Source organism: Poeciliopsis prolifica, unplaced genomic scaffold, assembly GCF_027474105.1.
Source record: "Poeciliopsis prolifica strain line A6 unplaced genomic scaffold, Auburn_PproV2 SCAFFOLD005, whole genome shotgun sequence".
Taxonomy (NCBI): Eukaryota; Metazoa; Chordata; class Actinopteri; order Cyprinodontiformes; family Poeciliidae; genus Poeciliopsis; species Poeciliopsis prolifica.
In genome coordinates, this window is record NW_026562380.1 from 15,111,152 (window position 1) to 15,135,972 (window position 24,821).

A 24,821-nucleotide genomic window follows, 5' to 3' on the forward strand; every position below is an offset into this window, starting at 1 on the left:
GCTCGTTCAGACTGTTTTTGCTCAGAAGAGCCAGCTCAGCAGCTCACCGTTACCTGGGAAGCGGGACCCTGCGGCCGAGCAATGCGGCTGAAACAAAAGCTCTGACAGCAGAAGTGTGGAGAGAGTGATGAGACCCCATGCTGGCGAGTGAGCGAGCCTGGCCTCTGAGCCTCCTCCCCGGCTTTCCCTTTCACACCCGCCGCCCCAGAGGGCTTCCCGCCACGGAGGCAGGAGCTCCCCGCATTAACAGCAGTCACCTCTCCAGCTTCCTGCCGCCCGTGCGACATCTGAGATATCTTAGAAAGCCTCCTTCATTCATCACCAAGCAAAAACAAATGCGCTTCAAATTTAAAGGACGGTATTGTCACCTCTTGATGTATATTTAACAGACGGCTTGAGAGTGTCCTGTGTAATAAATATCATATTGGACACAATGTGAAAATACTTCATCTATGCCTCATAGTCATGTCATGTGCAACAACTTTATTTCTGTGGTTGTTTTAATGAGGCACATCCTGATGAATACCACCTTCTGTTGATGCTAATGAGTGTTTTCTTCTTACTCTGAATTAATCCATCCATTCCTGTGTCAAATCTGTTGCAGATGTCCTGGCAACGGGAAATGAAGGTTTTTATGGTTACCTGATTTTTTTCTGTTGCTGTTTCTGTAGAAGAGTAATCACATCAGGAACCCTGACATGAGACATCTCAATGTGTTTAAGATAAGGTATCAATCACTTTCACCCCTGCATATGTTTGAGCTGCAGCGGTATGAGGAGCCACGGCGACACCAGCTTCCACCGCCTTTGCCAGCGTCTTGTTGTTGCTGCGCCGAATGTCAAAACAAGCACTCGACTGGCTGTAAGGGTGGAGTGTGGGGGGACGTCTGGCTGCGACGGGGCGTGTGACATGATACGGGACAATCAGGCACCATGACAACCTGGCTGCGATGCTGTTGCTTCAGCAAACTGGCCGGACTGGGTGAGGAGCCCGAGAGGGGAGACCATAAATCAGATGCAGGGCCGACGCGGGATGTTTTCATTTCTGCAGAGGATCGGCAGAAGTTTGAAATGTCAACGTTATCCCAAGTCTTGCTTTCTGTCAGCTTCCTTATGTCACTTTACAGATGATTAAAAAGTTATGTTGAAGACGATTAACATAAGCGTGGCACGTGAAAATTATAATCCTGGTGGACTTTATTCTTTTTTTTTTCTTTGTTTATTTAGGTTTGTTTCTTATTCTTCGAAGATGACATCAAACAAACAATCTTTTAATAACTGGAGATATTTTGAAGCTAATCCATCTACAACCCTCTGTGTAATCCTCCTACTGTACAGACCAGAAACTAAAGACTCTGCAAACAACGGATTTAGATTTCGAGAATATAGTTTTTATTCTGACAGAAAGTTTGTTTTGTTTGAAAAACATAAACTTGAGAAAAGGTCAAATAAACAGGACGAGATTTTAAATTCAGAAATAAGCTCCATTTGTCAATGCCTTTAGTTACAGTCAGTCTGCTTAAACTGGAATAAACATCAGCTTTGCTGGCAACACTTCACCGCCGATTACTCATTTACATAACTAGAGTTTAGAAAAGTTAATGTGGAACTGTGTCAGAAGAGTACTGATTTATGGATGTTTAATTTTAATTGACTTTTCTCAGTACATTTATTTGGTTTACCAGAAACATTGATGCACGGCCAGAAAATCCCAATGACGCACCTTCAAAAATGAAGTAAGTTATGTATTGAATGACAAGTGATTAAGGATGATATTATATTTCTTGGCTCGCTGGATCAAATTGATTTTGTTTTGTTTTTTCCTGCTGCTGCAAGAAAACAGTGGTTTCAAGAATGTGACTATGTGGAGAATCAAGTAAAATTGTAAAAAGAAGCCAAAATTCCAGGTCTGACACATTACACACTCTGAGACCCTGATGGAAAACGTCTCACAGTGTGAAACAACATTTCACCTATCAGGACAAAACCCCAGAAATTTAGTTTAGCCCAAAAGAACCCCGCCACCCTGAACGTTACGGACATCAAGACGTGCTTCAGTAGAGCACCAGTTTAAGGGCACACAGGCTTCCTGAAACAGATTCATGCAAATTTATTTTTATTTTTAATCTTCCTCCAATAGATTTGTGTCATAAATGTGCCATCAAGGCTACATTTGATTGTAATGAACCAACTATAAAATCTCGCCAGCCGGTAATTAAAGGAGAACTTTTGGAAGGGCCTATCTGCTGACTGCAGTGCAGTGGTTGTTTAATTTCTAGAGAAACTAAACAATATATATTAAACATAACATATATATTGTTATGTTTAACAGCATATAGCAATTATTCAAAAATTCCCAAATTCCCAGTTTTGTCCGTGTGGATAGGCTGCGTTTCATAAAAGCAGCTTTAATAACATGAACCTTAAACGATGACAGCAGAAAATCATCGACAAAAGCTGAGTAAATATATACACGCCTACATTGCCACCTAGTGGTAGAAATCTGAAGTTTTTCATCACAACTGTTATTATCCTCAGCTTCAGAGACCCAACTTCTTTCCTGGACTACAAGGAGAACATAAAATGCCAAAAAGTGTGAAAAGAAATAAAAAATTGCTGCAACGTTGACTTAACTTAAGAGGCGACATTCCTGGAGATTGTTGTTGATTTTGTTCTGTAAGGTCACTGCGAGAAAAGTAAAGGAAGATTGTATATAAAATTAAGAGCATGGGAGAAATAGTATCAGAAAGACATGAATATACAGTAAATGGTGTCTTTTGACCCTGGAAGTTATTTGTACTGTTCTAACTTATATACATTGCCTACCGAAGGCATTGGTTCAGGAAGTTTTCTGTTGTGGAAAATAAAAATATTTAGGATATTTAGGCTTAATCTCTGATTCAGAGTGAGAAATGAGAATATCTGGTGTTTTCTTTTGTTGTTGCTGTTTTCGCAAATTGAATCAGATGTTGTGATTGGTCACTCAGTTTGTTACTCTGTCATGACTCTGTCCACCTTTTGTAAAAAGCCAATGATTGAACTCAGTAGAAACAGACTGAAGACGAAAGCAAAGTGTACTTGGGACACTAGAGGGAGCCTTTTGCTCAGTTTCTTAATTTCATAACAGTGAAAATGTAACTGTATTGAAAACAGACCATCAGTTTCAGAGGCTGTACTCCAGTTTTTAATCAGCGGCAATGATATAAATACATTTAGGAAAAGAAAAGGAAACTCATTCTTCAAAATGTCCAGGTGGACAGGATTCTCAGACAGCCTCCTGGACACGCGTCTCCTGTAAAACGTGTGCTGTTTACACATCCGGTGACGTTCTGTCACTAGCTTCTCTGAACCTCCCTCTAAATTTATCAGGGCCTCCTGTCACGTGTGTTTCTCGTGTTTCTGTGGCCGGTGGGAACAGCTAAATTTAGCTCAGTCACGGATTAGCACAACAGGTCTGCCCTCCTACTTACTCTATAACAAAACCAATTATGATTCATACGTTGCTCTCGGAGTGATGAACCTCCATCTTCTATGTACCCACTTTGACCTTTCCCCTGTCTTCATGTAATAAGTCTTCCTGTTACAGAGTGATTGGAAGAGACCGGACAATCAGACAAGGACGCAGTATTTAACAATCAGATACGTACATCATGTCTAGAAGGTACCGATAAAACTCTGAATATGCCCTCAATTTCCTACAGAAATGACTCGAGAGTGACTCCTAAATGTCACATCTAATCCAGGGATTAAGACGGCTCTCCTGGTGGGCTCGCCCCTTGGAAAGAAGTGGGCTCATTCAGCATCCGTCACATGCCCCATGGAAGTAAAGAAACTAAAACACAGCCTGCTCTACCACAGGATTCCTCACACTGCTGTTTTTAAGTGTTGTGAAACTCTTGTGGGCGCAGACGATGTCAAGCTGAAAGAGCATTTGGCAGCTTTTGCCCAAAACGTAACCTGAACACACATGTGGAAAGGGCAATGTAAACACACCTGACAGTTTCTGTGAATACAAACAGTCTGGACCAAGGCTACTGAGAACCAGCAAAAAAATAAATAAATAAATAACTGCAGAAAGCAAACTATTCTGCTCCCACTTCCAGCTCAGTCGCCCTTATGACGGATTTGTTTGACTCCAGAAATGAGTCAGACCAAAACGTCCAAATCAAACCTTTTGATCATATTGGCACAAATGAAAATGCAGTTGTACATGTTGCCAGTATAAAAGACGATGAATTAATTAAGGTCATTAATGATTTCAAATGGCACCATTAAATCAAACCGCATGCCCAACAGTGGCACAAAATTCAGCATTATAGAGCCCAAAGAACAGCTGCCCTCCTTTTTCTGCATCTGTGTCAGCACAGAGGCTTTATGGGTATTTATTTGAGAGTCATCACAACTGAGAGCAATGAAAAACACTATAAACTGCAATAAAACGTGGCACCATTTCCCTCTCTGCTGCATAACAGACGTAGAACTTATCAGTAGCTTATCTCACCTGGCTGGGCAGAATCTGCCCGTGATAATAAACATAACCTTTGTGAGATGAAGGCTGTTTATATTTAGCGGCTAAGATGAGATTATAAATGAAACATAAAGTAAGGAATACATTTTTATTTTAGATTTATTCATCCGGCATTCTTAGAGAGCTGGGTTACAGTAGCAAGTTGATTTTATGCTTCCAAATCCATTTCAGTTTTCTGCCAGAGGCCGACACAGTTTCGTTTACATCCTTTTGAAACACGTGATGTTGTGAGCTCTAACGAGTGCATGGGACATTGCAGATAGGAGTCAGGCAGGGTCATGTAGTCTGGTTTCAGTTCAACAAGGTGAATGTTGACAAAACCGCAAAAATGTGGCTAAGTAGCCTAATATGATTGTAATTTGAGGGGTAAAAAAATGGCACATGACCGATTTATTTAAATACTGTCGATCAAGAGAACAAAAACGTCCAGAGCGACCTCTGCACTAGACGGACTCGAACGGCGAGGCGCGAAGCGGGTCATGTTGGGATCTGACAAAACTGGAAACTGTGCACTTGTACAACTGAAACTAGATCTTTACAAACACTGCACAGAAAGACACACCCTTATTTCTCACCGTGTCATATGAACTCTTTCTGTTTTAGGTCAATTATAAAAAGGAGTGGGAGAATTTTAAAATACTTCTGTAGTTTTCAGTTGAACTGCCTTTCAGCTGTATGACTTGAGTCAAATCCTCTGTTTCCATGAAATTGCTGACATTCTGCTCCACTCTTCCTGACAGAACCGGCGGCAGTGAGTGAAGTTTATAGCCCACCTGCTAACATAACTTTCTAGTTATGTTAGCATATTTTCCAGAAGACTGAGATCAGAGGGAATGGCCACTCCGAAACACTGACTGTGTTGTCCTTTTGCGATGTTTTGGCTAATTTACTGGCGTAATAAAGGCAAATGTCCATTGAAACACCTCTCTTTTTTTTAGCCAAGCTTTAACTTCCTTTTCCAAATAATGTTCTCTTCTCATGACACTGGCCCCTTCTGCAGCGAAACAATCCCACAACAAAACGCTGAAAGACTTATTTTTCGGTTGGTATTGTTTCCAAGCTTTGCTTTAGCGTCTTCAAGCTGCAATTTGTTTTCATCTTGCTTTTAGATTAATAACCTCTTCATCTCTGAGTGGCCCATCAGTGCATATCACTCACTGTGGATAATGAGGCTTTCTGATCCTTCTCGGCCATCACCTTCACAAGCTCTTGTTTTTGCTATGGTTGCTGATTTTTGCACCAATCAGTTAGAAGAAGTCTTCTTCCTGGAAAGCGTGATGACTGAACATTCCTGTGCTGCTTATACTCGCTTGTAATTGTTTTTGTAGAGGAACGTGCCCCCTTCACGTGTTGCTTTGTCTCCAAGGATGAACTCAGACAGCTTCCGCAATTCTCTCTTACATGTCAAGTTTGGTTTCTGTCGACTTTTTTTCATGATGTCATACAAGGAAGAAGTGTTTAAGGTGCTGTTTATAGGGTTTGTTTGGAAGTTATTGGTGGTAACTATTTCCTTAACTTGCAGGAGCAGAAAGATGTCATGTGACATTGGAAAGGTAAATACACCTAACACATACTTCTAACAGTCAGCTGATTGGACAAGATAGTGATCATTTTTCAAAAAAAGCTATGAGAGCAGGAAAGCACATGCGCAGTCTGACGCGACAGCTAAAAGTTTTATCTGTTGTTGATGGAAACAGATTGGACAGAGTTGCAGCTGATCTGGTGGACCGACAAGACCAGAAGGCTCAGCTGGCGCCAGCTTAACATGAGAACATGAAAACTGTAAGAACAAATTGCAGCAAAGTGTCTTGTGACGTTGCCGTTTTGTCAGATTTTTACTACTCCCTTACATGATATGAACGGTTTCAGAGTAAGTTGAGGCCTACATCTGGCGATCTTGTTGGCCTTCCATCACGCCGAGGATTGCTTCACATACAAACAAGCTCAAAGTGATGTGACGTCTTCTTCAACAGGTATGGGAACTGTTACTTAGAATAACATCACAAAAGCTAATTTCAAAATATTTCAATGGACTCTTTTGGCACATCCACGGGTAAGTCTCCAGTCAGAAAATGTCAAAGTCATGACATCATTGTCTGGGCTTTCCAACCCGCCTCAAGGGATGTGTAGTCATGTAAACGACAACTGTCATTTACTCACTAAAACACAAAACAAAACATATTTTGTATTGATGATCCCAATCTCCCATTCCTCGCTGCAGTTCTCTGACCGATGTTTGAATTTGTTCCTGATCCTGCCTGCTACCTTACTGTGAGTAGAGAAAAAAAATATATAGAAATCAAACTGAACATGTCCTTAGACAAAATTTGTTTCTCACAGTTCCAGTTTAAATTTTTTGTTACGTTTTGCTCTCACAATAGATATGGGCAGGTTTGGGCAAGTAATCTTTTCTCGTTCCGTACACATATCTGCCTTTCTTGAATGGCCTGTTTTTCTTTCCGGGAAAACAGAAGTTGCGGATAATTATTTCAAGGTTCCTGGAGAAGGAACCTTGAAATAAAGTGTATATGAAGAAAAAGCTTAAATTACATTATGGGAATTTGATTAGGTGCAAATGAATGTGCCACATGTGATGTCATAAACATTGATTTCTCAATAAAGGAAACATTTTATGTGTACTCAAACAAAAGACTGGGTTTCTTTATAGCTGTGACATTATGCTACTGCAGTAAAATTTCAATGATCTTAAAACGACACATCCTCACCAAAGTTGCCAAGCAAAAAGGTGGGACTGAGACTGAACAGAATGCTGTGACCTTCTGAGAAAATTATACTAATTTCCTCAGTGATAATGATCAGTGGAATGAGGTAAACAAATCTGAATGGGATCCTGTCAAGACTAAACACGAACAACATTGTCACGAGACTCTAAAGAAGTGGTGAAAATGTGTTTTCAGAGATACACTTTTATTATATTTTAAATATTAGAGATCCTATAATTCATTCAGAACAAAACTGATAAATGGCGGCAACTTTCAAAAAGCAAATTTTGCTGTAAAACTGAACCATTCAGATAAAATTAGAAATGTAATGTCACATCTGATTCAGATTCTGTTTTCAAAAGCAAAATTCTCATTTTGTAATTTGTTTAATCTATGTTGCTGCTGCTTCTGCTGCTGGCGAAGAATTATTTGGAAAAGAGCATCCTTGAAATGAGAAGCATTTTTCGACTGAGCCGCTAGAAGAAAAATGTTACAAAAAATGTGTTTTGTTGGGTTAATAATGTTGCTAGAGTTAAACTGTTAGTCTATTGCAGAGACAGACTTTTGGTTATATGGTTTTGAACATTATTTACATAATAAGGCTATGTCTTGTGGTTTTGAAATGTGCCTTTTTTTCTTTTCTGTTTTCAAATGTTTCTGGTATTTCCTCATTTCGCTTCTTATTGTTTTCCTTGATCCTTAGCCTCGTTTGTTATTTTTTATAGTTATGGTTGATGTTTAATTTTATGAAAAGGTTATATATTTAGATTTTCAATAATACATTAGAATGTACTAGCAAAAATACATACCATATAAAAATCAAGTCTATTGGTGTACTGCCATAACATTTTCAGCATACTTTGAAACAAGTGCTGCCCACTTTTTTATTTAGAATATATCAATGAGAAATGCACTTTAAGTGACATTTATATATGGATGACTGTATTCAATGTATACTTTTCACAATATATATTTCTAATCATTGAAAAATGTCACCTTAATTAAATATTTTGACCACTTACTAGAAGCAAATTTGTGAAATATAAATAAAACTTAAATTGTTTTAAGCGCAGTGTTTGCAAATGATGTGTATTAATTAATTATAGTAGGATACAGAAAGTCCAAAACGTCTCGAGAAGCTCAACAAACATCATAATCCAGGACCATTAATTCCGTTTAATATCAAACCCAACAGGATTCTCTTTCTTGGTGCCTGATCCTGCTCGGTCCGAGCCCTGATGTGTAAATATGGTGACAGAAGTCGCAGCATAGGCAGGATGTTCTATCTTTTTGTAAATCATCAGTGGAGCGCTTTCCAAGCATATTTTGTAGAGGTACAAAGCTCTTCACCAGGACCAAAGAAATCAAATTTAACATCTGCGTTATTTATTTCAAGTAAGTTATAAAACGTGAATAACCAACCAGTTTAATTATGGAAAATGAGCAGATAAAAAAATAACAGTGCAGCTTTAAACTGCTGCAGCCTGGGGGCGGAGCCTTTTCCAGCAAGCAGCGCGAGAAGAATTAAAAATGTTTGACGTCAGCCACGTCAGATTTCAGTTGTCCAAGATGGCGAAGGCGAGCGGGCCGAGGAATAGAAATCACTTCGGTTGCAACTCCAAAAGCCGACTCGAAGACGAAGGTAAACTCCCGCTGCATTATTCAGTCGACATTTTCGAGAAAGAAAACAGAGGCGCTGCGTTCAAACGGGGTTGTAAGCGAAGGCGTTTTTGTTGAGGTGGTCTTTGTTCCTCTCGCTTTTCCGTTAGTCAGTCGTTTCTGTTTTCAGTTGGAACCCCGCGGTGTTGTGCCAAATCTGGGTTCGACACCCCGGCCAGAAGACGTCCTCTCTCCCTCTGAGACCCAACCCGAAGCGACTGGCGGATGCAAATAAGCTCTGGTTTCGGCATATTCGGTCTGGTCGTGTTTTGGCTGAGCATGTGTTGTTTGAATCAGACACTGACCCGGATGCAAAACTCAAGCCCGACACCTGTCGCCTCATTTATCCTAGCATTAACTTTCACCTGGCCGCTCCCTGATAGCCGCCACTTTCCTGCTGTTTTTATCTGTAAGTCAGCCCGTTTTCCCTTCGGTCGCACAAAAATGTCTCCAAACCATCGACATTCCGCAGAGTATGTACTCCGTATACGCTAATCTTATCCCAGTACTTACTCGGATATTTTTAAATGCACTATAAGCGGCCTGGAGAGTTTTGCCAGCAAGTTTATCCCCTTAACTGTGAAGGAGCCCAAACAGTAGCATGCAGTCACTGGCTCCCTTGTTATCATGCAAATATCTATCTGGTAAATGGTCCCAGTTATAACTCCCAGTGTTTGTTTCATATTTATTTGGTGCAGTCATATTTACAATAAAATCTCTTCTTTTCATCTTTAAAAAATGTGGAAAAGTACAGCTCAGTCTGACTCCCCAGAGGATGAGTCCACTCATCAGTCCAGTCAATCTGGTTCACTTTCTTTTCTCAGTCTGTGACACATCTGTAATTCAAACGAGAGACTAAAAAAAAAAAATGAATACGCCTGTATTTTCTGTTAACTATTGCAACAAGTGGGGGTGGGGTAGAACTGTGTTGGTCTATACCAGGGGTCTTCAACTCCACAATTCAAGGGTAGCTGTCCTTCAACACACCTGAATCTAGTGAGACTTTGGAAAACCTGACTGCATGCTTTTAAAAAACAATATCAGTCTTTTGATTCAGATGTTTTCATAATATGTAGCAGTTATACACTTAACCATGTGGTTTTATTTAACTTTAGTTTAACCTGTCAGGATGTCAACCTTTGTTTTATTTTCTTTCTGTAGTGGCACTCTTGTGCCCTTTTCTTCTGCTACATGTGATACCATTAATCTTTGGATTTTAAAATTTAGAATCAACAGTTTTAAAGACTTAATTTTAGGAAAACTAAGGGGAAAAAACAAATATATATATATATATATATAGTTTTTTTTAGCCATTTGCTTTTTCACTGTTGCCCCATTGTTGCTCAAGATGATGCAGTTTGCTGGTCGTCTTGTACCAGTTGTGTCAAACTCCAGTGACAGAGCCCAGAGTCCTGCATTTTTGAGAAACTTCGCTTCTGACGTATCGCAGACAGATTGCTGACTTACTTCCTCAGCATGCATCACACTCTTAATAAGCATGCATCACACTGGTAATAAGGCTTCTGCCTTATCACCAGGCAATAGCCTGGTAATAAGTAATCATTCGATTCAGGTTTGCTGAACGAAGGGAAAGCTCTAACAGATGTAGGATTTTTGCTCTAAGCGTTTGATCACCACTGTGTCAGACTTTGTATTTCTGAATTTGACCATATGGCATATGAACTCAATTGTTAGAATCTGATCCGATTTAATTTTAACTGTGGGGATTTTATGTACAAATGCCGCTCAATAAATTAGAATATTGCTCAGAAGTAAATGTATTTCAGTAATAGAAGGTAAAGAAAACAAAACATTTATGTTGAATAGATTTGTTGCACACAGGTATACATTCCAAGTGCTATATTTTTGCTTCTGATCATGAAAACCCACAATTTTTATCAGAAAATCTGAAATTACTTAGCAGCAATAAAGGATTTTTAAACAGAAATGTTGATGTATTAAAAAGTATGTGTGTAACTTAGTCGGTTTCCGTTTTGCATGATTCACTGCATCAGATGGAGGTGGCACGGAAGAGGTCAGCCGAGGTCAGTCAGCTGAGGTGTTAATGAAACATGTTGGATCTGGTGTCCCTCATAGTCTTAACATTATAGTTCTACAATACTGGAAAGATATATAATTTGAGTGTTGAATATTAAGATGACGATAACAACTAGAACTGGATGATTTCTTGTTACCATGCAATTTGTCATTTTCAAGACACTTCTTCCTGTTCAGTCATTTCAATTGTCCCACCACAGATATGGAGCTTTAGGACCACTAGACTTGGCTATTTCTGCTGCATCTTTTTCTAACATGTTGTCCTTCCACTGAACTTTGCATTAATATGTTTGGATGCAACACACTTTGAACTGTTTCTGTAGCTTGACTGGGGAAACAAACCAAGCAGTCTTGACCATGATTGTGTCCACAACTAGGCATCCACCGTATCAGCTGCGGCCCATTAGCATCTAAATGAACAAACTTGTGTTAATGATCACACTGTGTGTAATGCCACTTTATAATAAAATGCCCATTTCGAATTGAAGTAATGAAATAAAATTATTTTTCAATTATTTCATAACTAGTCTCACTTGTAACTGGATGTTAGTAGTACCTGCCTTTTTGAAACCTCGAGGTGGCATTTACTCAAAATAATGAAACAAAATTAATTTGAAGATTTTTCAGCATATGGTTTTCAATGTGAAAATTATGATCTTTTGCAGAGAAGTGACATTTGGTAAAATTTTCAGAGGGTAACATACATGAGTGAATCTGTTATCATATTGACCTTTATGTCTGATTTCATACCGGCTGACTCCATTTTAATCTGCACTTTGTCCTTGTTGGTCAGCCTGAAGCAACCACACATTTGTCCTCCCTGTAGCAAGGATCAGATGGTTCGATACTGTAAATGTAAAAATGTGTTAGTGTTTGATACGATTGCTTTTACTCTCAGCCTCATAGTTTCTGTTCTAGTTGAAGCTTTAGGCCTGAGTTTTTTGATTACTCAGAGAAGAGTAATCAAGAATATTTCTAAGTTGAATTTTAGTTGCTTGCAATTTTGCTTCCCAAGTTCTTACCCAGTAAGTGTCATTGCTTCATCTTGTTTTAAGTCTAGATTAATGATTTAGAGCGTTGCTATAGTTAGTGGACCTCTGTGTCATCAAAGGCCATGTCAGATGTAGAGCAGGAGTCGCGGGAGTTGAAAGCTGATTTTTGTATTCACTGTAGTAATGTAGGTTAGACTGCATAGATGCAGAGTGAACGATGGAAGCTTATGAAAATTGCAGAAGGAAATATAGTCATAGAGATGCTTTCCTGTTAACATACAACAAACCAGTGGCATCCTGTGGTAAATTAGTGAGACTGTATTTATTGGGTCCGGTACAGGACACAGTGTGAGTTGTAAAGCTTTATTATGCTTTTTATGGCTGGTGCGTCTTATACTCCAGTGCGACTTATAGTCTGGAAAATACGGTAATCACTTATTCTGTTACAGTTCTGTAGTTTCCTAGCATAATTCTAAAACGTTGTGGTGCCAGTGCATTTAAATACAAACCTTTGATAACACGGAAAAAAGACAAGGAAGTTTGCAACAAGATGCATACACATATCAAATTGCACTCATCTCAGTTTCAGAGTGTGCAATATTGTAATCACAAAGGACTGTTTGGGTGCAATATTATTGCAGCCTATAATAGTTCAGGTTCCAGTATTAGTTTGCCTCTTGCTTAGACTTTCAATGTCTTCATACCCACAACTGATGCAGCTTTATTGATTGAGATGCCAAAGCTCAATCGATACAGCAAGATGTTGGGATGTGATGATGACAGCAAGGAAGAAACTGAGCTGTGAATAAAATGTCAGTTAAGGGCAGTTGAAGTTTACTACAATATTTACAATTAATATAGCAATTTATTGTTTTGCTTTTGCCTTGAAACCCTGTGTTCTTTAATCATAAAGAGTCTATAGATTTGATTATTTACTGGTTGGTTTGACACCAGACTGTCAGACCACAAGCTAAATGTAATATGAAAACAAAAGGAAGACATTCACGCGTCTGTTACTTATAATCATAAATCGGTTCAGAATCAAAATTGGAAATCTTTTTCTTCCAACTTTTACATTTCTTGGAGTGGAGTGCAGTAATTATTGGCTGATAATATATTCCTAGGGTTATGAACTTGCATTTTTTTATGCTAATGTAATACTTTGCCAGATACAGTCTGAAACCAGCAGATGCTCAGCGGACACGAAGGACGTTCCTCAAAGCGCTAGAGGTCACAGAGTCATAGGCATACATAAGAACTAGAAAAAATTTCTGATGTCTTCATGACAATATTATCAATATTATTCCCATCGCAAGATTTTCTAATATTGTCCAATCCAATGGTCTGACAATATCTCGGCTACTTAAGAAGCATCAAAGTATGGATGGGAGATTTATTTATTTCTTTTGCTAGATTTTTTTATTCTTACTTTAACCTCTTTATTAAAAAGGTCCAGTTGGGATATTTGAACCATGCTGCTTCCTTGTGCACTTCCTCTCCTCCTGCACATGTTCTTTGTTGCAGTGCAATGCTGTCTCCTTGCAGTCCCTGCAGAATGCCGTCTTTGTGTCAGTCCACTTCTCTCTACGGCTCCAGTCTGCTCCACTTTATTTCGCTAAGTGCTTCTCTGGGCTGGATGGGAACCTGCAGTGCCACAAACTGAGGAAGTGTTCAGGACTCATTTGTGTGCGGAGCAGATTACAGTAACCGACTTGAGCTTTAACCTTGCAGCAAGTTCAGGTTCATTATTGAATGTTTGATTTACTTTTGTTTCCCTGGTATGAGAGTGTTGCTTAATGTTTTTAAATATTAACCAACTTCCACAGTTATGGATATTTTAGTATGGAATTAATTATCTTATAATTTTACTATTAGAAAATGGCGAAAATCAATCAAACTGAAAGTTAAAGATTTTATTTCTTTCAGTAAATTTGACTTTGAGAAAGCATGTCCTAGACACAAACTGAAAGTGATGAGTCTTGATGGGAATTATTTATGATGCTTAACTCCTCAGGTAACTTGGGACGGATAAGTGACTGAGATATTCGGATGAGTAATGTTTAAAATTTGTGGTTCAACCTGTCTGATACATTTTTGTCTGAGCTCAGGAAGTATTATTCAAACCTTTAATCTGAAAGATTAATTTGTTTTCAAGAGACTTAAGGTTTACAGCTTGAAGGAGGAACTTTTCAATTGTAGATGTCGTTCAGGCACATTTAAGTGCCTGAACGACATCTACCAATATAAGCTAAAATATTGTGACGCATAGGAGGAGATGTGCAACCTGATTTATATTTAAGTGGACGGTTATCCCTGAAAAATCAATGTGACAGACGGCAAATATAAAAATACTGTCCTGGTGACATACTTGCTTCATGTCCTTTTTTTTTCTCCAGCCCTTTGTGTATTTCACCACAAGGCTATTTTCAGTTTGACCTAGATGGGAAGTTCAGAGTGAAAAACAGTGTTCAGTGTAGCGCAGAAAGCAAGAAGAAAGCATCCTCTCTGCAGTTTGATGTAGTTCATCGTTTTTTCTCGCAAGCAAATGTTGCATCTTAAGTGTAAAAAAAAAAAAAAATAGTATGTCTTAGTTTTGGCCTGGTTTACCTTCTGATTCTAACATTGACCTGTCATGACGAGGTGACTTTTGTTTGTATGTTTACCTTTCTCTTTTTGCTTTCTAAAGGGTTTAAAGACATGGAAGATGGCCCGATCATTCGCCGCAGTAAGAGGGCTCTATCGCGGCCAGAAGAACTGGACGGGTTAAACATCAGGACTATTACCTCAGAAGAGTCTTATCAGCCCAACAGCATCAGTCCTTCACCAGATGAAGGAATTGAGGAGGTAATATTTTAACATGTTTTTGTCTTTTAAGCTCCTAAAGCTTTTCCAGATTTTTTTTCCTCCTATGGAATGTTTTCAGGTAAAATTGTATCTGGAAGACAAAAAGATGATCATTAAAAAAGGGAAATATTAATGTGTATTTAGTGCACAGCTGGTCAGCAGGGAGAGTCATGTGCTCATTTGGATCCCAGTAAAAGCTCTTTTTGAAACTCTCCATTAGCCTGTTGTGGAGGAGAGGCCAGGGCCCGTCCAGATTGTCCGAGCCAGCGAGAGCAATTGCATCTTTGAGCTGGACACCGATGCGCTCGAGAAGATCCTGCTGCAGGATCATGTGAAGGATCTGAACGTGGTGGTCGTGTCTGTGGCTGGAGCGTTTCGTAAGGGCAAGTCCTTCCTGCTGGATTTCATGCTGCGCTACATGTACAATCAGGTACAGTTTACCATTTGTTTAGGTTTTTAAAATTACAAGGGTACATGTGCCATGCCAGGAAGACGATCGCATCACTGTTGCATGAAAGTTATTAATTTTAGACTTTGTCGCTTTGAACTCCTCTTTTTGTTGGTATTATTGTGTTGTGAGTTGGTAGAGTAGTCAAAAAATATACTCAAGTAAAAGAAAAAAGTAACTGTCCAAAAAATTACTTGAGTACAAGTAATAAAGTATTTGGTAAAAAGTCTACTCCAGTTTTGAGCAACTGATCAAATTATCAACCATTTGATATTTAAAAATTACATAATTGGATGGACCAAAATGTAAAGTTGTGTGGAAATGTTAGTATTTTAAGGAACAAAATGACAATTTAAATAAGTAACAATAAATAACAAAATTGGGCAAAATAATTCTTTTTCCAAATTAGCTTCTTTCAATATGAAACTAATGAAACTTTAACCATTTACTCGAGTAAATCTAATTGAATAAAAGTAGCTAGTTACTACCCAACTTTGGTTGTAACACACAACAGGGTTCAAGACTGAACTGTTTTCTTGATAAGACAAGTGCATTTTGGAATAAGCTTTAATGTACGTTGAGGCAAAGGTTTATAAGAACAATCTAATTCCATCTTTAAAAGCCACACATTAATATAAATTCATGAGTGTATATGAATTTTTTGTCGGCACAATATATGTTGGGATTAACTTAATTCAGAATTGACTCTCATGCAAGTTAAACATCAGAGTAATAACTAACATAACGAGGTATTGGAACTTAACAGTGTAGATACCTTTTTTTTTTTAACTGCCTTCTTGGTAACCTGGGTAATTTCTAGGGTTATCTTTCCCTCTGCTCCATTTCTGCTGTGTCCTTTTCATTTTAGCACTCCTGTAAAAGACAGAAATGCAGCAGAGCACTGGCTCTGTGTTGGACCCCATGGTGGACACAGGTCTGCTGATGAAAAGTCCATGTCTCTTAGTTTCAGCGTGCCTTATTTCAATGCTGAACTCTTTCTTTACCCTGAAGAATAAAAAGGGAAACTTTGTAAAATGTCATGCTTTTGAGTCATGTTTCTCAATGGAAGTTTAAAGTTCTGTTTCCTTTGACACAATCATTGTTGATATGGATGAGGATTTTCTTGGGAATGCAGTGGTGTTCCTTTCTTTGTGACAAATTATTTCACATTTTTACTTTGTAGTGCAGCAATACTTGAAATATGGCAATTTTTGTAGAAGTGAATGACGATCATTTTATATTGTAGCCATCTTCTCCCTAATGTTTTTATTCGTTTTGCAGACACCGATCTCATGCACGGTAAGTTTAAACCACTGTTTTTGGAATAACATCTGCTCCTGTATGACCGGCATTCTGGGTTGCACTGTCAAAAGGAGCCTTAAGAGACGAGGAGACATCACCTGCTGCTAATTAGGAGGATATTTTCTGCTTACGCAATCCTTTAAGATCTCAAGACCCGGTCTCCAGGATGTTTTTAAAAAATAAGCTTCTTGTAGCTTTTATAGGATTTGCTGCAAGGGGATAAATGCTACAATCCCACATCTTGTCAGAGCATTTGAGAGTGCTAAAACACGAAATGTACTGCAGGTGTTCTGTGCCAAGTTCTGTTTAACTTGGGACATTTAAGCATTTCCTTTTTTGTCCTTTCCATGCTTTTTTCCTCCGTCTTGCAGCACAGTGACACGTGGATAGGAGGAGACCATGAGCCCCTGATTGGGTTCAAATGGAGGGGAGGCTGCGAGAGGGAGACCACAGGAATTCAGGTGTGGAGCGACGTGTTTGTGGTGGATAAGCCTGATGGCAACAAGGTACTTTTTTTTTTTTATTTCCTGATGCAACTGGAAAGTCTTAACTTCCTTATTTAGAGTGAATTTTTGCACACTGACTTGTGTTCTGTAGGTCGCTGTACTCCTTGTCGACACTCAGGGAGCATTTGACAGCCAGTCCACCATAAAGGACTCTGCTACTGTGTTCGCTCTCAGCACCATGACCAGCTCTGTCCAGGTAACAGAAAACATGTCATTTGTATTAATGTTTACGTTTTGTTTCCGCTAAAGACATAAATGTGTGATTTTTATTTTTCCTCCATTTGCACGTCTTCAGGTGTACAACCTGTCCCATAACATCCAGGAAGACGATCTGCAGCATCTGCAGGTTTGTGTTACTACTTTCTTCAAAAGCTAAATGGTTATTTTGACTTTTTATTCTTATTTCCTGCTTTTCTTTTTCACGAAGCTCTTCACTGAATACGGCCGGCTTGCAATGGAAGAAACTGAATCAAAGCCTTTCCAGGTTTGATGTCTGAATTCAGAATATCTAAGCATTTATTAAACCCAATAAAATATCACCATAAACATACCTATTAATTATATTTATCTGCTAAAAATATAATATAAAATGGGTGCAAAATTAAGCTTTTGCACTGCATAAAAATTACTAAGAATTTTTTTTTTATGAGTCTATTATTCTTACTATTACTGCCATCTCATTGAAAAGTTTTCATTCCTTCAATTCAAAAACCGAAACTATTCAATTGATTACACTCCTGGCTATTTGATCGTAGTTAAGATGACTGTGGATCTTTGTCCAGGAGGTCAGTGAAGCTCTTTACATGGAGCCTGAGCTGCAACATGTCCGTGTTATTGAAGCTGGCTCTTCAATAACAGCTTCCGGAATCCAATCAAATTAATCAAGCTGCTGGAACAACTTGTACAAAATAACAAGTTGAGGTTGGAGTCACTGGTTCAAAGCCGCCACAGACATACTGATCTATCTAAGACATATGAGCTAAATCTGTCACCTTTCTTGAGTTAAAAACTCTCCTCAGCCAGAGACACTAGAAGTTGTTTTTATTTTTGACCCAGAAGAAGGAAAAATGACAAGACGGTTGTTGCAGGGCACAAAGCTTTTTCTTTAAAACGACATTTAGTCGAATTTTAGAGCATTGTGTTGTTCCTGTTGGTTACAGGATGTTGTATAAATGCTGATTTAAGGTTTTTTGATTCCAGGAACATATATTTTTAATTTTATGTTATCTTTTGAGATGTACCTGTTTATAGTTGCTGAATAGCAGTGTGTCCACTTTTTAACCCTTGTTTATTTCTACTCTTTAAAGAGCACGACATTTGATATGGAGCAAAAAAAAACAACAACTCATAAATCTGTGTGTTCATTATAAACTCCAAAGTTGTTGTTTTTCTAGCAGTGTTTCTTTTTTTCTTTTAAGTCCTTGATGTTCTTGATTCGGGATTGGAGTTCTCCGTATGAATACGATTATGGACTGGAAGGAGGACAGGCTTTTCTACAAAGAAGACTACAGGTAAGATTTGTTGGAAATGTGTGATTGTTCCTAAAATGCATGGAGACGCATGGATTTGACTTGACTAAGAAAACTTGCCTCCAGACATTTCTCCATAATCCCTTTTTCTAAAAGACTTAAAACAAATCTGTGCACAAAACCGGACCATTTGCTTGTACAGGTTAAAACCTGCCAACACGAGGAGCTGCAGAACGTCAGGAAGCACATCGACTCCTGCTTCAGCAAGATCAGCTGCTTTCTGCTGCCACATCCAGGCCTCAAGGTGGCCACCAACCCAAAGTTTGATGGGAGGCTAAAAGGTGGGGCTGAAACGATGCCGGCTTGTACTTAGAATGCAGATCGATATCCATGTGATGCTTGGGCGAAACGGTTTTGCGTGTGTTCGTCTCAGACATCGAAGATGATTTCAAGACGCAGCTGACTGAGCTGATGCCTGTGCTGCTGGCCCCAGATCAGCTGGTGGAGAAGCAGATTGGTGGAAGCAAAATCACCTGCAGGAATCTGGTGGAGTACTTCAAGGTGCTGCAGTGATTTCTTAGTAGCTTCAGTGTCAGTTTTGCTCTCAAATTATGCTAATAAGTACACAAATTATACAATTTTATTGATCTCTCTCAGCATTATGGATGGCAAGTCTGGTTTGAAACTTTCTGCTTTGTTTCCTTGACGCATCTGAAGATTTTGTCTGATCATAGATTTAAAAGTTTTAGAATAATGTTTTATGTTTTTATTTTTTTTCTGCAGGCCTACATAAAGATTTACCAAGGTGACGAGCTTCCTCATCCAAAGTCCATGCTGCAGGTCAGTCGCCGTGGCTTCAAACAGAATAAACCGAGTAATGGAGTCTGTTGAAAGCTTTGAAATAAATCTCCTTAGTTTTTCACCTTTTCACCTCTTAAAGCTGGATGTTTTCTGTTGCTGTTTTGTTCTATATTTAACGGTGCGTTAATGGGCTCATGAAGTTTTTTCACAATGACGAGCACAATCAAGTTTCAACATCTGCAGAGCATCAAATTGTGCAAACATTCAGAGAGTGCTTGGATGTTTCTAATCTCGCCCTTTATACTCAGAGGTCTGAATGAATAACAAGCAGAACATTTTGTGATTCTCAGATTTGTAAAACCTTTACATATTTCTTGATCTGTTAATGAATTAAATGATTGGATTGTCTTTTCTAACTGTTTTATTTGTGGTCAGGCTACAGCAGAGGCCAATAATCTGACTGCTGTGGCTGGAGCCAAAGACTTGTACAGCAAGAGCATGGAGAAGGTGCGTACGTTATGATTTAATAGAAAAACTCCCCGTTGGTTCCATGTTGTCCATGTGACTGTCAGCTGCTGCTGCTCTGAACTTCTAGTCAAGTGGATGCTGCAGCTCCCCCTGGTGGCTGGTGACAGATGATTAGAAAGATCAATGGATAATCATTAAAAAAAAAATCTGAGCACTGCTGCGGTATGATTTGGAAATGGAAGTTATTTCATCAGTCTGACATTTTCCAGGCCTGGAAGGAAGAAAAAGAAGTAAAATGTGCTGAATCAGAATCGTTCAGTGTTGGAACGGTCTGCTCCTCTCTCTCTGTACATCAGAGCTTCCGCAGCAGCAATACGCAGACACACTGGGGCGTGCTGCTCACACTGGTTGCAATAAAATTCGCCACAATTGGTATAAATATCACCCCTCTCATTATTCCCAAACTAAACCAGGGCACCTGAGACAGCAAAAACTGAAACATAAAAAGTTTTGAACAAGTTTTAGATAAACACAAAAGGAGAAGTTACAGAAAAGTTCACTACTGTAGTTCCATATGCTGAGGAACCATTTAGTTGTCTATAAAACTAAATGGTTTAGACCTCAATTAGACCCTCATTCACTGCTCATGTAAACATCAAATTGATTTTTATCCTTTTGATCTCTGGGTGATTAACATCATTTTTCTTGTAAAACAAAATAGATTTATTGGTGTCTATCTGTGTGTTTCAACAAAATAAGCTCCTAAAACTACAGCTGTATAATAATTATAATGGAATTATTATTATTATTATACAATCTACTAATGTTAAATGAAGGAAAGGAGAAGATGACATGAAGTTACAGAAAGTTTCACTGCTGCACTTATTGATGGAGCCTTTATACTGAGCATAAACGGTGTCATGTTGAAGAAAACGGCTTCAGATGATCTGAGCGTTCGCGAACTTGGTCAGGAATAACTCTGGTCATTTTTCTGTCGTTTCTTTGGTCCCGCCCCGACAGGTCTGCGGAGGGGACCGGCCGTACATGGCCCCGGCCGACCTGGAGAGCTGCCACGAAGCTTTCTGCAAAGACTCTGTCGCGTTTTTCCGCTCCGTAAAGAAAATGGGCGGCGAGGAGTTCTGCCAACGCTACCAGGACCGGCTGGAGTCGGAGCTGAAGGAGGCCTTCACCAACTTCTGCAAGCACAACGAGGGCAAAAACATCTTCTACGCAGCCCGCACGCCCGCCACGCTCTTCGTGGTCATGTTTTTCACCTACGTGCTGTCGGGGGTGACCGGCTTCATCGGCCTGAGCGTCTTCGCGGCGCTGGCCAACATGGTCCTGGGCGTGGCGCTGCTGCTCCTCTGCATCTGGGCGTACGTGAAGTATTCGGGAGAGTTTCGGGAGGCGGGAATGTTGATAGACCAGTTGGCCGAAGCGCTCTGGGAACAGGTGAGCAATCAGAGCCAAAGCTGGACGGAGTGTGTGTTTCCGTTCATGTTGTCGAGTATAAATGGATTCATGGGGGATAATGAAGCGTGATTTTGTTGGCAAGAAATTCATGTTGGTCTGTAGATGAGAGATATTCTGAAACATTTGACCAAATGGAGACATTTTATGGTTTTTAATTCAGGGTACACAAACAGGAAAAATTAAGAAATGAACAATCTGATTGATCGGTACAGTGATACCTGCCTCAAAAGTCCAGTTGATGCAAAAGTCCAGTTTAGGCGCTTAATTCTTAAGTAGTTTCCATCAGGATAAATGTGGAAGACTGCAGAGGAAGTGGTTAGACTGGACGCTAACGTTTATCCTGGGTTAATTAACAGATGCAGGCGTAAACAAACTCAGAGCGTTTCTGATGCAGAAACCACCTTCATGTGTCTAAATGTCTTCAGACTCAGTGCACCTGTTTATGTTTTAATGCAGGGCCATGATGACTACGCTAAAACCCTCCCTCCTAACCCGCTGTTCGCCAGGAGAAGCAGCTCTGATTTCTGTCCCTCACGTCTCCTGTTGCTTCTCCTTCCTTCCCGTTTGTCTCTTCTTGCCTCCCCTGCTTTTCAGAGGACGGTCAGAAAGGTGAGACGTATCGGCTCCCGTTTCTCGATCTTCCGCCTGTCCACCTTTCAAAGCATCCCACCTGATTTCCTTTCCTTCTCGTCCTCTTTCTTTTTTTATTTATGTGCTTGAATCCTAAGCAATATCCCTTTTTTCTTTTCCCCCCCGCTCCAGTCTCGTCCCACCTCCCTCTCTCTCCCGCCGCCCGTCTTCATGCCAGTCCTCCTCATTTAACTCCGCTGTTCCTCCTTGCTTTTCCTTCCAGGTGATTTCCAAACTCTTGGAGCCCATCAGGAGCCACCTGGCGTGGCCCCTCTCTCTGCTCCCTTCCCTCCCATCAGGAGCCACGCTTGGACTCAAAGCTCTGGTTCCTCTCAACAACAACTACAAGAAGACCAACTAGCTGCTGGCCAGCTGCTGGACTCAGACTCTTAACTTTGCCTCTCGTGTAGAAATGTCCTGTTTGCTGCCGCCTCCTTTAATCATCTTTCAGACCTTTTTGTGTCGGATTCTTGAACTTTACTTTTGCTCAGTGCGGAAACCTGCAGAGCTGCAGCCGTCTGTGGATCTTAAAAAGGCAAACCGTTTATGATCTTATTTAGAATGAAGTAGAAAAGTGGCTTTTATTTGAGCATGTTGGGGCCTGCTTCCTGTTTCTCTTCAGTTTCCCTTTCAACATGAATGAATGCTGATTGTTTTTTTTTTCCCTCTCCTTCAGGTTTTGAAGCCACTTGTTGAAAATTACATGGAGGACAACGTCCGACAGACGGTCTTCAACTCCATCAGAGCCAGTTTGACAGAACAGGGCTCCCAGCCCACCAGGTTAAAGACTGACTGACCGCTCTTCCTCTCCCTCATCGTCATCATCGTCGCGTTCCTCTCACCCCCGTCTGTCCACTGCTAGAGCTGTGGGACTAGTCCAACACCAAAGCTGACCCTCTTTCTACGTTTTGTTTTCGTCTGCGCCCCGTCTCTCTGTTTTGTCGCCTTGCAGCGTGACCTGCTCTTCATCGCCCCCTAGTGCCTCGCTCAACATGCTGCACAATCAACGGACCGAGCAGAGCGTCATCTGCCGTGCTTCATGTTTCTTCTCGTTTTGTTTTTTTTATTTTGGTGCATTTGCTTTTGGCTGGAGTCGGACTGCACTCAGTTCAAGATGAAGGAAACTGACACAGCTGTGGGCAGCTGCTAGCGACGGATGCACCACCCTTCGAAGTGCAGGTTTTCTTTTCTGTTTCCCTGACATCTTCTCAACACTACTGATTCTACTGATTCATCCGCTCAGAAAACCAATAACTGGTCGATTCCTTGAATTCTGTCAATGAAAAACTTGAGCTACGGAAATAAAGCAAAGCTGTATTTCTTTCCAAACACTAGGAGGCGACGTTTTTAATGATCAAACTCTGGAGTCAGGCTGCCTTCACCTTTCCCTGTGTCCCTTTAATACTTCTTATAGATAACTGAAGAGCTGCAGGTAGCAGCAAGTGTTTCCCTACTGTTGTTTCTTTAAGGGGGTCTGTTGTTGTTTTGTTTTTTTTTATTGTTTTTAGATAGCAAAGTGTGCTTTGAAGCAGCCTTTGGTGTCTCATAGCAGATGTGCCAGTATTGAGCTCTATGCATGCTGTAAAGAGCTTTTAGAGCCCAGCTATAGAAGAGAAGTTCATTTTTAAACAATTTTTTAATGTTTTTTTTTCTCATCCATGCCTTCCATTAAAGCTGCACCAGCACACACTGGTTGCAGCCTCAGAAGCTGTGGGAGCTCCAGCTCAGACTGTCGGTCTCATTCACGGTTTGATGTTCTTTGAAGTTAGATTTTCCTCGTTTTGAATTTTTTTGGTTTTAAAGAAATGAGCTGAACTCGAATCTCTCGCCGGATGTTTCTCAGCCAGGGCTGGAACCTCCCAGAAGTAGAATGAAATGGATTTTAATGCACAACATGAACCTCCCTGAGGAACTCCGCCGTGGGTTTATTTTTATTTTTATTTCTTTTAGCCTTTCACACCAACAGCTGCACGTGTCTTTTCCACCGATTCCATCCTCGCCTCGATCAGCAGCCTCGTATTGTACAGTTTCTCTTTTTCTGTGCTCGTATATTAAATCAGGCATGTATGTTGATTATTTAAATAAACAATGTACACATTTTTATAGATCAGTTTTCCATGGCTGTTTTCTTCCAGTCTGGTCTGGTAAAGGAGAAGCTCCTGCTGTTTCCATTCGCTGCTCATGGTCACCAGGACGGACTGGACGGCTGCATGTTGCGGATACTTGTATCCAGACTGGACTGTTTGCTGGACCGGAGACATTAGCCTGACTTTTAAAGATAGCTCTGGTAATTTATTTTTGTTTAAAATGTTAATTTTAAGAATAAATCATACACACGGTTTTCTTGGCTCCTCTTTATTTTTTTCTGGAATCCCTTTAAGTCTTAAAAGTATTTTTAAACTTTATGGCAGCAGGGAGATGAATCAAACATTTCAACAGATGCGTTTCAGACTAGATATTACAAACCCAGATTTCATAGCGAGTTTTTGCAAACCCAGATTTCATAGCGAGTTTTTGCAATCTCAATTCTTCTGAAATCAATTAAAAGGTTTATTAATCACTTTTACCAAATGTTTTCTGAAGCAATTGCATAATTTGAAGACAAAACAAGTTTTGAAATATCTTGAAATGGTTTGACCAAATGACAGCGCTAAGTGCAAGGAAGTGGTATAAAAATCAACGATATCATTTAAAGACCATGATCACCTGATGCCATAGTTATAGAAATAAATGACCAAGTATGAAACAAGCAGCAAAAGATAAATGCTACGAACACATTGCTGCATATAGTAAATCTCAGCATAAAACGTAAATTTGTTGCTTCCGACGACGTGAAATTTGCTATTTTTCAAGTTTGTGGGATTGTTTACACTTTATCCTAAATGCAAGATATTGAGATGGCTTTAAAGGGAAGTTTGCTG

The 24,821-nt window shown here is 39.8% G+C and overlaps 1 protein-coding gene across 3 annotated transcripts; it reads left to right on the plus strand.

Annotated features, from left to right (window-relative positions):
* Positions 1–6,219: 6,219 nt before the first annotated feature.
* atl2 (atlastin GTPase 2) lies at positions 6,220–24,241 on the plus strand. Of its 3 annotated transcripts, XM_055029667.1 has the most exons (16): positions 6,220–6,309; positions 6,397–6,500; positions 14,646–14,803; positions 15,024–15,233; positions 16,925–17,059; positions 17,151–17,255; positions 17,355–17,405; positions 17,487–17,543; positions 18,478–18,570; positions 18,731–18,869; positions 18,962–19,089; positions 19,312–19,368; positions 19,765–19,836; positions 20,818–21,249; positions 21,865–21,879; positions 22,124–22,435. In XM_055029667.1, the coding sequence occupies exons 3-16, from the start codon at positions 14,657–14,659 to the stop codon at positions 22,259–22,261; spliced, it is 1,779 nt and encodes a 592-aa protein (XP_054885642.1). In that variant the 5' UTR covers positions 6,220–6,309; positions 6,397–6,500; positions 14,646–14,656; the 3' UTR covers positions 22,262–22,435. The 3 variants fall into 3 exon arrangements, with proteins under 3 accessions (XP_054885642.1, XP_054885640.1, XP_054885641.1); XM_055029665.1 differs by lacking the exons at positions 6,220–6,309; positions 6,397–6,500 and adding an exon at positions 8,780–8,892; XM_055029666.1 differs by lacking the exons at positions 6,220–6,309; positions 6,397–6,500; positions 21,865–21,879; positions 22,124–22,435 and adding exons at positions 8,780–8,892; positions 22,577–24,241.
* The last annotated feature ends 580 nt before the right edge of the window (positions 24,242–24,821 follow it).